Source organism: Condylostylus longicornis, unplaced genomic scaffold, assembly GCF_029603195.1.
Source record: "Condylostylus longicornis isolate FDR11 unplaced genomic scaffold, ASM2960319v2 ptg000124l, whole genome shotgun sequence".
Lineage (NCBI taxonomy): Eukaryota > Metazoa > Arthropoda > Insecta > Diptera > Dolichopodidae > Condylostylus > Condylostylus longicornis.
Window position 1 is genome coordinate 656,812 of NW_026578092.1, and position 12,669 is coordinate 669,480.

The 12,669-nt window shown below is 25.7% G+C and overlaps 3 protein-coding genes across 3 annotated transcripts; 1 reads left to right on the forward strand and 2 right to left on the reverse strand.

Moving 5' to 3' along the window:
* Positions 1–642: 642 nt before the first annotated feature.
* Positions 643–3,235, reverse strand: LOC129614858 (transmembrane protease serine 9-like). The gene is made up of 4 exons (XM_055529805.1): positions 2,949–3,235; positions 2,352–2,873; positions 1,311–1,583; positions 643–1,229 (listed from the first exon to the last, which is right to left on the reverse strand). The coding sequence occupies exons 1-4, from the start codon at positions 3,167–3,169 to the stop codon at positions 698–700; spliced, it is 1,548 nt and encodes a 515-aa protein (XP_055385780.1). The 5' UTR covers positions 3,170–3,235; the 3' UTR covers positions 643–697.
* Positions 3,236–3,715: 480 nt separating this feature from the next.
* LOC129614847 (chymotrypsin-1-like) lies at positions 3,716–4,655 on the reverse strand. Its single transcript, XM_055529791.1, has 2 exons — positions 4,386–4,655; positions 3,716–4,282 (listed from the first exon to the last, which is right to left on the reverse strand). The coding sequence occupies exons 1-2, from the start codon at positions 4,607–4,609 to the stop codon at positions 3,757–3,759; spliced, it is 750 nt and encodes a 249-aa protein (XP_055385766.1). The 5' UTR covers positions 4,610–4,655; the 3' UTR covers positions 3,716–3,756.
* A 1,051-nt stretch (positions 4,656–5,706) lies between these two features.
* On the forward strand, positions 5,707–6,758 carry LOC129614851 (serine protease SP24D-like). Its single transcript, XM_055529795.1, has 2 exons — positions 5,707–5,982; positions 6,057–6,758. Exons 1-2 carry the CDS (start codon positions 5,759–5,761, stop codon positions 6,580–6,582), a joined length of 750 nt encoding a protein of 249 aa, XP_055385770.1. The 5' UTR covers positions 5,707–5,758; the 3' UTR covers positions 6,583–6,758.
* The last annotated feature ends 5,911 nt before the right edge of the window (positions 6,759–12,669 follow it).

Below are 12,669 nucleotides of genomic sequence, written 5' to 3' on the forward strand. Positions count from 1 at the left end.
TATTTAAATTTTGATAATATTAGCTACAACTACATATACGAGTAGGTTAGCACGAAATATAAATAAAAAAACAAAACAAACTGTATAAATAATAAATCGCCAAATTTGACAAATGGTTCTGTATACATAAATATGAAAATTGTTATACTATTCATGACAATTATCAAATTTTCTTTAATTATCAAATTATTAAGCTTTTAAGTAACTTTTGTTTTAAACGTAAATGGTTAACAAAGAAGAATCAGAATCGAGTCACAAATTGGGATCCTGAAAATCTTCTTTTTTCGAAAAGCAATTTGCTATAATTCAATCACGAATCATTGAATTTTCTCAATCTAATTATTGAGTTCTTATGAATGAATAAAATGTGAGAACAAATCACGAAAAATATTTCATAGAGATATTAATAGTATTTACATACAGTTTTCTATATGATTCTATAACATTTAACTATGACTATTGTAAAATAAACTAAGGTTTAATCTCATAAATTGGCTATAAATATTAAATTAAAGTTAAGAATTTCATGTCATTAAAAAAATAACATTGAGCACCCCCTCTGAATGTGAACAAATTACATATAATGGCAAAATATTTTCGAAAAATTATTATACAATTCCTTTCTCATAAAATAATTTAAGAAATCCGAAAATTCTTTATTTTTTCAACTTCAATTTTCACGCTTATATTTTCATTTTTATAATGTCATTTTTTCTAAAATCCAATCGTAGTACAAAGAAACTCTAGCATATGAATCAGGTTTATTAGATCCACAAGTTTTTGCTACTAGACTTGCAACACCTATCAATTTTCCATTATAAGTGGCTGGACCACCTGAATCACCTTGACAAGCACCAGTACCAGCTGGATGATCCAAGCATACAATTTGTTTAAAACCTAATCCACTCTTTTTATCACATTGTTCCATTGATAAAACAACAAGAGTTGTAAATTTCAACACTTCTGATCTTTTACCATCATTTGCGGTTTTACCCCATCCAGAAATAGTTGCAGTTGAACCAATTGGAGCATCTTCCTTATCCATTTCAATTTCTTGAATTTTTGGATTATATTGTAATGGTTCAGAAAGTTTAATAACTGCAACGTCATTTAAATTTAATGAACGAGAATATTTTTCATGAAGGTAAATCTCCTGAGCTTGTCGTACTTGACCATCAACTCCTATAATATTTGAACCGGCTCGAACAGAAATTGAATCAGCAGAAATTCTAAAACAGTATCATGACACATATACATGTATTTTTGTAATAAAATAAATATTTCAATAAATTTATTAAATTTAATCTTACAAACTTCCATCCGACCAAGTAACACAATGACCGGCTGTTAAAATATGTCTTGGGCTAATAATTGAACCGCCACAAATATGATTTGTATTCAATTGTAAGGATATTTGATACGGAAACTGTCCTTCCAACGCAATATCACCACCAACAATTCGTGGATTTATTCTAGCATTTGTAACCGCTACTATTCCTAATAAGACAAGATAAATAATTTTGCTACACATTTTGCAGGAATCAATTGTTAAGTATTCAATTATTAAGTTTTGGAGGTCAGATCAAATAAAGTACTAAATTTTCAAAATCAATTGAGTGCCTTTTATAGTTTTTCAAATTTTTTTTTTTCAAGTATCTTCCAAAGAATTCAATAAAATCAAATTATACAATATAAAATTTAATTATACCAACAAATAATTAGTATAACAATTAAAAATATTTACCTTTTTCTTGGATACATAGATACATTCATATTTAGAGTACAGTTTGAAAATAATTTTAATTAAGAAGACATAAGATAATATAAACAATCAAAACAGATTGTATAAACATTGTGTGATAAGCTAAAATTTGACAATATACTGCTAGTGCTCCTATTATAACAGTAATATAATTATATTTTCATAACATTAAATGCAGTGGTGTTAATTCGGTAATTACCATGATTATTAGGGCGTAGTACCTGATAATATAGTGAACTCAATCCTTTATTTTTTCTCTTTTTTTATACTTTCTATATGTGGGGCTCGATTTTATGTCATCTCTGATTGAAGGAATAAGCTTTTGTTAACATATGTCACTATGCTAGGTGAGTTGACGATTTCAGCCAATTCTCCTATAATTCTAACTTTCATATATAGGCTAAATTCGTGTACAACAGAAAGTTTGAATCAGTTAGGCGTCTGTTGCGACATTTTTATTTAAATTTATCAATTTTCAATGAAAATATGTCTAAGAGAGTGCTTAAAGTCAGACACTATTTTTATACTTTTCAACTTATCTTCTTTTGATATTATTTTTTTCTTTATTAACATTTTCTCTTATTTTTACAAAGACATTTTTTCTTTAATCCAATCATAATACAAAGACACTCTAGCATATGAATCAGGTTTGTTAGAAGCACATGTTTTTGCTACAAAACTTGCAACACCTATCAATTTTCCATTATATGTAGCTGGACCACCTGAATCACCTTGACAAGCACCAGTACCAACTGGATGATCTAAACATATAGTTTGTTTAAAACCTAATCCACTCTTTTTATCACATTGCTCAATTGATAAGACTTTCAAAGTTGCAGTTTTTAAAACTTCAGATCTTTTACCACCGTGTGCTGTTTTACCCCACCCTGAAATTGTTACAACTGCACCAACTGGAACATCTTCTTTATCCATTTCAATTTCTTGAATTTTTGAATTATATTCTAATGGTTCTGCAAGTTTAATAACTGCGACATCATTTAAATTCATTCTATATTTTTCATGCACATAAACTTCTTGGGCCTGTTTTACTTGACCATCAATACCTAAAATATTTGTGCCAGCTCGAATAAAAAATGAATCAGCTGAAATTCTAGAATTTTATAATTTTAGTTTACTTAAAAAATTTTTCCTCATGAGTGTAAAATTATAAGAAAAAATATCTTACAAGCTTCCATCCGACCAAGTTACACAATGAGCTGCTGTTAAAATATGTCTTGGCCCAATAATTGAACCACCACAAATGTGATTTTTCCTTAATTGTAAGGAAATTTGATATGGAAATTGTCCATCTTTAGCAAATTCTCCTCCAACAATACGAGAACCTATTTGAGCATTTACAATTGAGAATGCTACTGATAATAAAATATAAACAATATTGCCAACCATTATTGTAATATTCAATTATGGACCTATTGAAATCTGATTAAATGAAATACTACATCTTTAATTAACGAGAAGAGTAGCTTTTATAACATTTTACATTTTACTTGTCAAAAGTTTTCAAAATTAGATAAGAATGTCATTTATATATTATATTGACACAAGTGTTTATTATGTCCGAAGTATAGGGAGCATATTTACAACTTGAAAATATTACATAACAAAAATTTTTATTGGTTTAAAAATTAAATCTTTTTGAAAAAATTTTAATATTTGAATGTAAAAAAAAAAAAAATGATTACTGAGAGGGAAGAATTTTGTTTCCTACTTCTTTATCAGTTTTCAGGTAGAATTTCTACAACTTTAACCTAGCTTCAATTACAAGGATTTTAATCACAACTAGAAATTTTAAATATTGAAGACTAGCGAATATAAATCAAATAAGAGAAGTAAACCCCTTCTACTTAATTTTCTGTTTTTCTAGTTCAAATAAGGTTTTTGGCAAATTGAAAATATTATGAATACTGTTTCAATTGCTTCTTTCAACTTCAGTTTTATCTTGTACAAAAATTATATTTTTATTTTTCACTTGTTCACAAAGACATTTTTTCCTTAATCCAATCGTAATACAAAGAAACTCTAGCGTATGAATCAGGTTTGTTAGAAGCACATGTTTTTGCTACAAAACTTGCAACACCTATCAATTTTCCATTATATGTAGCTGGACCACCTGAATCACCTTGACAAGCACCAATACCCGCCGGATGATCCAAACATATAGTTTGTTTAAAACCTAATCCACTCTTTTTATCACATTGCTCAATTGATAAGACTTTTAAGGTTGCAGTTTTTAAAACTTCAGATCTTCTACCATCATTCGCAGTTTTACCCCAACCTGAAATAGTAACAATAGCACCAACTGGAGCATCACCTCTATCCATTTCAATTTCTTGAATTTTTGAATTATACTCTAATGGTTTAGAAAGTTTAATTACTGCAACATCATTTAAATTCATTCTATATTTTTCATGTACATAAACTGCTTCCGCTTGCCTAACTTGACCATCAACACCTATAACATTTGTACCAGCTCGGATAGACATTGCATTAACAGGACGACTACAAATTTTTAAATTGTATATATGAATAAATTTCAAATTTTATTTATAGGTATTTGTGAAAATTGATTATTAAAAAGAGAAAAATTTTAATTTTATCTTACAGAACACCATCTGAACGAACTACACAATGGGCTGCTGTTAATATATGTTTTGGACCAATGATTGAACCACCACAAATATGATTTTGATTCAATTGTAAAGAGATTTGATATGGGAATTCTCCATCTTTAGCAAAATCTCCTCCAACTATACGTGAACGTATTTGTGCATTCGAAATTGCAAATATTAACGATAATGTAACAAGGATAGTAATTCGATTGAACATTTTGAAAGAAGAGTATTTAATTATTGGCTAACTTACTGAAGTTAATTTAAATTGAATACTAAGTTTTTTAATAGTATATTAACCCTTTTTATAATTTCAATCATATTTAAAACTAAATGAAAATGCAACTAAATTATTGATACAGCTGTTTAGGATAAAGCAATTACATGAAATTGTTTGTTTATGCATTTGAATTTTTAAATTATGCAATTATATTCAAAAATTATTGTCGGAGATTATTCAGATTTTCTCCATTACTTTAAAATTCAGTAATGAATTTCAGAAATCCTAAAAACACTTTTTTATTTGTTTCCAATATAATTTAAAGATGGATTGTCCTGTACATGGCATGATAAAGAAGTTTTTTCTTTTTTATTAAATGAACATTCAAAAGACGGAAAGGTGCATCGGAAGCTCTAAAATCGATGACAACATATTTGGGAATATAAAATGTTCGCGACGTAGATCTTTTATGTATAAAAGACTTAAGCGATTCAAGAACTAATATAAATTAATGAAATCAGTGAAAAACGCGTCCTAACAACTGCATTAGAAATATGATTTGAAAATTTCATATCACATTTCCCGATATGAGGTATCTTTGAAACGCAGTAGTCGGCTGTAGGCAAAATAGCAACTCTTGACTTGTATGAGAAAATTTAATATAAGAATATTAATTGAAAAAAGAAGCGCATGAAATAATGTAGGCTGTATGAAATTTGAATACATTCAGTACGGAATTAACAAATTTTTATTCGCGAACCAATTCTTACTTAAAACAATTGTTAAACAAATTAGCAAAAACCAATCAAATTAAACAAAATGATGTAACCTCACAGCCAAACGTGTAGAACATATAGACATTACACATAATATGTTAGTTGCCATTTATTATAAAACAGATGTTTGACACACAAATATTTGCATTTAATATCAATCAATACACAAAATAATAAAAATGCAACATATTTAAAAGAAATCTGACTGACATGCTCCCGCAAAATTAAACAAATATTAAAAAAATACATGTTACAAACAAATTATATTATTAAAAACGATTCGTAAACAACTTCTGACTATAAAAGACTTAATAATTCAAGTTGAAAATCATAATTCGTTTCAGGAATTGAAAACTAAAAGTTCTCAAAAATGATGAAATTTATCTGCACTTTGGCAATTATTCTCGTTAGCATTGCATATGCAAGCGCTAGTAAAGGTAGAATTGTTGGTGGCTCTCATGCACCTGAATCAGCCTTCCCATACCAAATTTCATTGCAAAGAAACGGATATCATACTTGTGGTGGATCAATTTTAAATGCTAAATGGATTCTTACTGCTGCTCATTGTGTTACAGATGCTGAAGGTAGACCACCGTAAGTTGTTTTTTATCTTTATTATTCAATATTTTATATATAATTATAAAATCGATAAATATGAATTTATATAGAAATCCAGCTCATGAATTCAATGTACAAGCTGGTAGCACTGTTTTAAGACGTGGTGGTGTAAATCGTAGAGTTAAAAGAATTATAGTTCATCAACAATATGGAAATTTCCTTAATGATTTAGCTTTACTTGAATTAACTGAACCATTGCCATTAGGTAATGGTATTAAACCAATTCAATTGGAAACTGCTGATACAGCACCAAATGTTCCAGTTGTTATTTCTGGATGGGGAAAAGAAGGCAATAACAAAGATATTTCACAAACTTTAAAATACAATTGGGTCAGATCAATTAGTCAAGCTGAATGTGGACGTTTAGCAGGATTAAATCGACCAGAAGTTATCTGTTTTGTTAGTCCAGTACAAAATGGTGCATGTATGGGTGATTCCGGTGGTCCAGCTGTTCACAATGGTAAATTAGTTGGTGTTGCAAGTTTCGTTTTGGAAGGTTGTGGTTCACAAAATCCAGATGCTTATGTTAAAGTATCACATTTCATCAATTGGATTAGAGCTTATTCTTCACAATAATTTTGTAAAGTTTTTTAATTTCTTATTTTTAAATTTGAATTTAAAAACAAAAATTTGAGTTTTTCATTTTAGGTTCTCTATCCTTTTTTTTGAGAACCTTTTAATATCACAAAATTATGTCGAAATTCTTGTAAAATATTCCAATAAAGAAAAAAATTGTTAAAAAATAACTAAAACTATTGTATTTAATAGAGAACTTTTTAATTGAAGTTCATGGTGTCCTTTTAGATTTTATTAAAAAAAAACCAATTGAACTTTAGAATAAAAAATTCGAAATAGAGCCCATGATTCCGAAAAGATAATTGATTCGGATTGTATTACCAAATTTATTCATAAATATTTGCGTACCAACTTGTAAAACCAAATAATTTTAATAACTAAGTTCTTGAATGATTTCTCTAATGTGTTTACACCTTGATTTTAAATAATATAGTAATTTTCTTCAAAAAACTTATCCATTCACTGTTAGGAGCTTAATTGAATAATATAACCTTTAAAATAAAACTTACTAAATTATCACATTTACTTGATATCCTCATTAGCCCGCCAGTATTCAATAAGAAGGTATAATAAGAATATTTTAATAAAAAAATTATTTTGATGAACACTTCCATTACAACATTGACTATTTAATTCACAAAACAAGAAAACCAAAATTACTTGTTATACACATACAATCAACTATTATATTGTAGTTAGTTAATAAATTACAGCTATTTATTAAAAGCCGAAATCAACATTAGTAATGGGTTTGAAGATTTTCTATAGTAAAATGAAAGTTAAAAAATATTTTACAAAATTCTTAGAAATCACAGTTTTACAAAAATGTTATTATTGAAGATTTTTTATCTTAAGTATTATACATAATATTTTTTGACTTCTTTTTGTTAAACAAGTACTCATGCAATATTACACAGTAGGTATATATATAAATATAACAAATTGCATAAATATATATATATATATATATAGGTAAATATTCAAGTAAATTATTTTATTATATTGATGAAATTATGATTAAGCATTTAATTTTTTAATAATAGTTCAATATACGCCATTATTTTATTTATAGATAGCTGTATAACATAATAGACACTTGTATTTATAACTACTTTTACTACATAACATAACATATAATATAATAGACACTTGTATTTATAACTACTTTTGTTAAACTATAATAGTATAAAATTTCAGAGGATGTTTACTACTTGCTTATATTGTAATTACACTTAGCATACTTTAATATTTTCATCTATTATTGCCCCTAGTTAATCGTAATCGGAAAAAAAGCATAATTTTGCTTTAGTACATTTTCTTTTTTACATTTTTTGTTGTATTTTTCACGTTCCCGTTTTTGATTTTATCTTATGTAAAAACAAAAGCAAGATCAATTTATAGTAAATAGGAAGAATTATGGTAAATTGGAATAGGAAGAATCGAACTAAATATTAATTGAAGCAAAAGCCTCGTGGTATCATTCATAAAAAGGAAAAACAAAGACAAACTTAGTTTAGTTGAATATCTCTTCGCGTTGAGCTCAGATAATAAACTGACTTGAAATATTAAAATAAAAAACGCTACTGGTTAATAAGCAAGGCTGTCGTTTGGCTTCGATCGGAGCTATTTGACTGCGATTTGAAAATTTGCGTCCTGTTCCTCCTTTTGCATTTTGGCTCAGATTTTCTTTTTTCCTGAGTCACACTAAAATTTATTTTAAAAAAATTATTCGAAGCTGCCCGCAGTTTAGCGCATCGTGCGGCAGCAGAGACGGTATTTTCTTCTGTTAATTTGATTAATACTAAATGGAGAAGCTCCTTTGTTTTATGTTGAAATGGTAAGCAGCAATTTTAAATTCAAAAGAATTATTTAAAAAAATATTGATGCGAAAAGCTAGGAACCAAGTATTGTAAATTGTGTTTTTATGAAATTGGATATAGGAATTGGCTCCTTTTCTGAAAATAGCTACCTTTTTCAAATATTTCTGTTCCGAATCCAAAAAAATAAAATGACAGCCCTGTTAATAAGTGATATGGCCGTGAAGAAAATTGTAACACACGTTTGCTCTTAAAGCCCTCTTTTGCACTACACTGTGCTATGGTGTACTCGTATATAGTTTGCATTTGAGAGTGGAAATATGCAGTATAGTATGAAGGATTACTGTATAATATTGAAAGATGATATGTACATGATATGCAATTAATTTATATCATTTTTTTAAAGTAATTGTTCGACTCTATTGTCCGGCAGGTTAATATCGATTTCAAGTATGAAATTCGTAGTATGGAATTGTTTTGCTGTGCTGCGTAAATTTACGATTTTAAACAGAATCATATTTATTTAGGTGCCATAATCTAATCAAGGAAAATTAGGGAACACTTTCCTTTGCATCCTAAATTTCAATATAGAATTTATGTAACTATATATATAAACATATGACTTGTTAACACGATTTTTCACTTAATTTTAATACATTTAATATTAATACGTGCACAAATATATAACATTTATGAATTTAAACGTATAGCATTCATATGATTTCCCCCAATTTTCCTGTTTTTTTTTTCCTGAAAAAAATATAATTGTATACACAGATAAACGTATATATAATGCTATATCGATTTCCATATCCGATTTTCGTTTTTCCCAATAATATAAATTGGGCTACAAAAATTACACGACATATATATATATATATATGTTTGTACATGGTTCATAATTTATGTAACAAGAATTATATAATTTACAAAAAAAATTTTTAGTTATACAAGTATACCGGGGGCATTATTTGACCGTATTATAAATGAAGCCATCAAATATTCCATTATAGTTTTATTTCCAAATTCTTTATTTTTGAAAAAAAAAAATTATGTTTAAAATATTTTTCCATGTAATAATTTTTATATTTCTTTACTGATTCTTTTGAAAGCTACATATACTACCACTAAAATTTAATGATTTTGTTGTTCGTTTTTGGTGCTTCTGTATAATAATAATTTTTTTCAATTTTTTCATAAAATAATTGTTATATATTGATGATGATGGTATTGACCTAAAAAAAATAAAAATACAAAAAAAATTTTCATTTTAAAAACACAAAAAAAAAAAAGCACATAAAATTAGAGAAAAAAATTCACACCTTATAAGTTATAATATGTATAACAGTTGCCACCTAATAATAAACTGTTGATATTTTATATAATATGTGTGCCATTTATAATAATACAAAATGTAAATATAATATAAATAGTGATAAGAGTATTGTAAAATAAAATTGGATTTGTTCATTTTACCGTTAATAAATTATATTATATATATATATATATATATATATATATATATATATATATATATATATATATGCATTAGGTAATATGAGAATTATATTATGGCTATACGCGATATAATACAGAAAATAATTGTTTTTATATTTTAATGTGCGTGACATGTTCACTAATCCTATATATATATAGATCACATATACCTCCATCGTATATATTAGATATTATATATAACTTAAGTGTAAAATATATATATGAAAAGAAAATAATATATAGAAAACTTATTATAAGAAAATCTTATTAAAAAATCCTTATCCACTGGGTGTCCACATTACAAAAATAATATAAATTTTCGTATTACACATATGTGTACCCCGTTTTATATTTTGCCGCTACTTATTTATATTTAAGTCATCAATATTAAATATAAATTAACAATAAAAAGCAAGAACTCTAGGTACATGTGTTATACATAAAATTTCTATTTTTATTTTTTTTTATAATTCTATAATTGTAGGCATGTCTTACGCAATTTATGTAAGTTTTTCTTTTTAAATTTTTTTAATTTTTTTTTTTATTTCCTTTTATTTATTTTTTTTTTGTACACAATTTAACTCTTGGTATTATTGCGTTCAAACGCACCCATTCTTAATAATCTCTGTGTTATAAGTCAATTATCAATTAATTATTGAGGTTTTCTTATACTACACTCTTTTTGTTGGTTTTTTTTTGTCTCTTATTACACATATGTTTTGAGATATTCTCTAAGTTTTTATATTTTTTTAATTGAATTTTATAATTAATTAATTTAAATTTAAACACAAATTTTTTAAATAATTGAAATGATTATGAATTAAACTAATTTTTTATAAGATATTAACCCTTAAAGGAGCAAACTAACTTGGACACATTTTAGAGAAAATGTGGTCATATAAATCCCAAACATATTTTTGTAAAAATATCAAAATAAAACTATATAACGTACTTAATTATTAAATTAAATGATATTTTAAGGAATTTATGTGTTTAAAGTCATATAAATCAGGTAAAAATTCAAAATATGATCATAGGGATTCAACTACCCCTCTATTGCTTTCTTAAGAGTTAATATAAAATTGTAAGAAGTGTTTATTATATACATAATATATATATACATAAATATACATTAACAAACTGAAAATATAGCATTATGCAACAAATATGCCATTGTCTGCATGACAAAAAACATAGAGAAAAGAAATTTTTCTTTATTCTTTTTTTTTTTAATTTTACTATATAAATCGCGTGTGCACGCAACATTTCATATATATATATATATATATATATGTATATAATTTTATATTATTTTAACTTAAATTTTAATTAAAATAAAATATGGGGTATAAAAATGAAAATTATTCATTTATTTTATTTCACATTGCAATGAGCAAAAACTTTATCAAAATTTTTATTAAAATTTTTTAATAAAAAAAAATTTTTTTTTTGTTTTTTGATCTTTATTGTTTATAAATTTAGAGCAGTAAATGGATTTAAAGCCCACTTATACATATGTACATACATAATAAATTAAATTTAAGTAGAAATTTTAAATTATTAAAACCTCAAATCTATTCATGTTTTATAAGTTTATTCAATTAAGTAAATAAGGTAATTTTAGTGATTTTGGTATGACTGTATAATTATGACACACATTACTTTCTCCAAACATTTGCAAAGAGGAGGACGTAGTTGTGAACTGAAAACTATAGGTACGCATTGACATCACATATAAAATACAAAAATTTCACTATAGAATATGATATGATTATGCTTTCTGAAAAGAAAACTGACAAGCAAATGGACAAAATGACGACAATTCGAAAGCTTTCATATACATATTAAAAAAATTAATGAAATTTTCAAATAATGTCATTCAAATGTCAATAATAATGATACAAAATATTAAATTTAAGTTTAATATTTTGTTTTAAATTGTAAAATTCGTAGTTTCGTTGATTCCAAATTGAAAAATTAAAATAACATTTTTTTTTTTCTTTATATGTAAGCAAATTTCATATTACATTTTCAGTGTTGCCACTTTGATTTAAATATGCCAAATTCTTTGATTATAATTTTATGGATAACAATATCTAAAATAAAATTGCATAATAAATAAACAGTAGTAACAAAAATATACTAGTGACGTACATATTTTATTTATTTTATATATTTTTTTGTCTTTTTTTACAATGACATAATTACAAAGAAAATATTTATTTGAGATGTACGGTCCTTCAAAGGACCTAAATATTCCCTTTCATTAATTCTAGTTATATATGCATTTTAATAATAAATTCCGATATTTGCAGCATTGAATGATTTATTTTGTCACATATTTATTTATATCCGAAGCAGATCAAGTCTTCCTTATAATTAAAATATACAGCATTATACAACTTGATCACACTGCTTTGAGGTGGTTTATCAACTGGCTTTAAAAGAGATAGTAACTGTAAATTGTCTGAATTAACAAATATATCTCGAAAATTTCACAACAGAATTTAATTTGAAAACAAGAGAAGTACAAAAATAAAGTAATTCGTCCTCATCAATATCCTGTTGTAAGTATATATACAATAAATATATATGTATATAAATATTTCTCATTATTTTCTTCAATATTCTTTTTTCTCTTTATTTATTATTGTATACTCATGTAATACTGCAATAAATATCTAAACACATGCAAATTTTTATTCTATACTTATTAAGTATAAAATAATCATGTCTCCATACTTATTTAAAAAAAAAAAAAACTTTAATAACA